Raw genomic sequence first — 2,500 nt, 5'->3', positions numbered from 1 at the left:
AGAGGGAAGAGGGAAGGACACGGAAGGAGGGAGGGAGGAAGGGAGAAAAGTAGAGAGAGCGGGGAGGGACGTGCAGGGAGGAAGGGAGGGAGGGAGGGAGGGAGGGAGGGAGGGAGGGAAGAGAAGGAAGTAGAGAGAGGGAGGGAAGTAGAGAGAGAGAGAGAGGGAGGGAGGAGAAAGAGAGAGAGAGAGGGAGGAGAAAGAGAGAGAGTGTGTAAGAGAAAGAGAGAGAGAGAGAGAGAAAGAAAATCCATCTCTTACGCAAGGTGTCACTCCGAAAATCTTCTGCCTGGTTGCTGCTGAGCAAGTCCCCCACGGAGAGGGCTGCCGAAGCGACCAGGTCCTGCACACGTCCAAAGGCGCGACTCCCGTCAGCTTCCTTCAGCTCCTTCCATGGGTCGGGTTTTTCGAGAACCTCACCTACTATACCGACGACGTCAGCGGCATATCCCTGGTGTCAGCGGGGAGAAGGAGTGGGGTTAGAGGGAAAAAGGGGGGTTGGGGTTTGGGGGAGAGAGGTAGAAAGAGATAGGGAGGAGGGAGAGCGGGAGAGAGGGAGGGAAGAGAAGGAAGTAGAGAGAGGGAGGGAAGTAGAGAGAGAGAGGGAGGGAAGTAGAGAGAGAGAGAGGGAGAGAAGTAGAGAGAGAGAGGGAGGGGAGTAAGGGAAGTAGAGAGAGGGAGGGAAGTAGAGAGAGGGAGGGAGGGGAGTAAGGGTAGTAGAGAGAGGGAGGGAGGGAGGGAAGAGAAGGAAGTAGAGAGAGGGAGGGAAGTAGAGAGAGAGAGGGAGGGGAGTAAGGGTAGTAGAGAGAGGGAGGGAGGGAAGAGAAGGAAGTAGAGAGAGGGAGGGAAGTAGAGAGAGAGAGGGAGGGGAGTAAGGGTAGTAGAGAGAGGGAGGGAGGTAGAGAGAGAGGGAGGGGAGGAAGGGTAGTAGAGAGAGGGAGGGAGGGAAGAGAGGAGGGGAAGTAGAGAGAGGGGGAGAGGGAAGAGAAGGAAGTAGAGAGAGGGAGGGAGGGGAGTAAGGGTAGTAGAGAGATGGAGGGAAGTAGAGAGAGAGAGGGAGGGGAGTAAGGGTAGTAGAGAGGGGGAGGAGAGAGAGAGAGAGAGAGAGAGAGAGTCGAAAAGACAGAACAATTGACAAAAGACAGACAGACAGAGCAAATAAAAAAAAAAGTCCACATTACCCTCACACCACACAACCCCACCTAGACTACACATAACCACTGAAAAGAGAGAGAGAGAGAGAGAGAGAGAGAGAGAGAGGGAGGGAGGAGAAAGAGAGAAAGAGAAAGAGAGAGAGAGAGGGAGGAGAAAGAGAGAGAGTGTGTAAGAGAAAGAGAGAGAGAGAGAGAGAAAGAAAATCCATCTCTTACGCAAGCTGTCACTCCGAAAATCTTCTGCCTCGTTGCTGCTGAGCAAGTCCCCGACGGCGAGGGCTGCCGAAGCGACCAGGTCCTGCACACGTCCAAAGGCGCGACTCCCGTCAGCTTCCTTCAGCTCCTTCCATGGGTCGGGGTTTTCGAGAACCTCACCTACTATACCGACGACGTCAGCCGTCAGCGGCATATCCTGGTGTGGGTAGCAGCGGTGTAGGAGGAGAAGGAGTGGGGTTAGAGGGGGAAATAAATAATATTTAGGGGGGTGGGGGGGAGGGGGGGGGGGGGGGTGGGGGGAGGGGGGGGTGAGTGGGAGGGGGGGGGAGGGGGGGGGGGGGGGGGGTTGGGGAGAGAGGTAGAAAAAGATAGGGAGGAGGGAGAGCGGGAGAGAGAGAGAGAGGTGCGCAGAGAGGGAGAGAGAGAGAAGGGGGGGGGGGGGTAACGGCAGAATTAAAAAGGTCCACACAGAGACAGGTATATGGTTAGAGAGTGTGAGATGCAGAAATTATAACATCGTGAACAAGACACACCATGAACAAGCAACTTCACGAACAAGCAACTCCTGAACAAGTAACTCCCTGAACAAGCAATTCCAGAACAAGCAACTCCCTGAACAAAAAACTCCAGAACAAGCAACTCCTTGAACAAACAATTCCAGAACAAGCAACTCCTTGAACAAACAATTCCATAACAAGCAACTCCTTGAACAAACAATTCCAGAACAAGCAACTCCCTGAACAAACAATTCCAGAACAAGCAACTCCCTGAACAAGCAATTCCAGAACAAGCAACTCCTTGAACAAAAAACTCCAGAACAAGCAACTCCCTGAACAAACAATTCCAGAACAAGCAACTCCTTGAACAAACAATTCCAGAACAAGCAACTCCCTGAACAAACAATTCCAGAACAAGCAACTCCTTGAACAAACAATTCCAGAACAAGCAACTCCTTGAACAAACAATTCCAGAACAAGCAACTCCCTGAACAAACAATTCCAGAACAAGCAACTCCTTGAACAAACAATTCCAGAACAAGCAACTCCCTGAACAAACAATTCCAGAACAAGCAACTCCTTGAACAAACAATTCCAGAACAAGCAACTCCCTGAACTCTAGAACAAGCAACT

General features: G+C 52.1%; 1 protein-coding gene across 1 annotated transcript in view; it reads right to left on the bottom strand.

The window, feature by feature from the left end:
- The window catches only part of LOC122267416 (uncharacterized), a 28,657-nt gene that overhangs the window by 8,834 nt on the left and 17,323 nt on the right, over nucleotides 1-2,500 (bottom strand). Inside the window, exon 11 of the mRNA XM_086554748.1 lies at nucleotides 264-451. Within this exon, the coding sequence (XP_086410874.1) occupies nucleotides 264-451 (188 nt within the window). The remainder of the gene's footprint in view (nucleotides 1-263; nucleotides 452-2,500) is intronic.

This window comes from Penaeus japonicus, unplaced genomic scaffold, assembly GCF_977035675.1.
Source record: "Penaeus japonicus unplaced genomic scaffold, GWHDUDI00000001_assembly GWHDUDI00000030, whole genome shotgun sequence".
NCBI lineage: Eukaryota > Metazoa > Arthropoda > Malacostraca > Decapoda > Penaeidae > Penaeus > Penaeus japonicus.
This window is presented reverse-complemented; position numbering and strand designations above follow the sequence as displayed.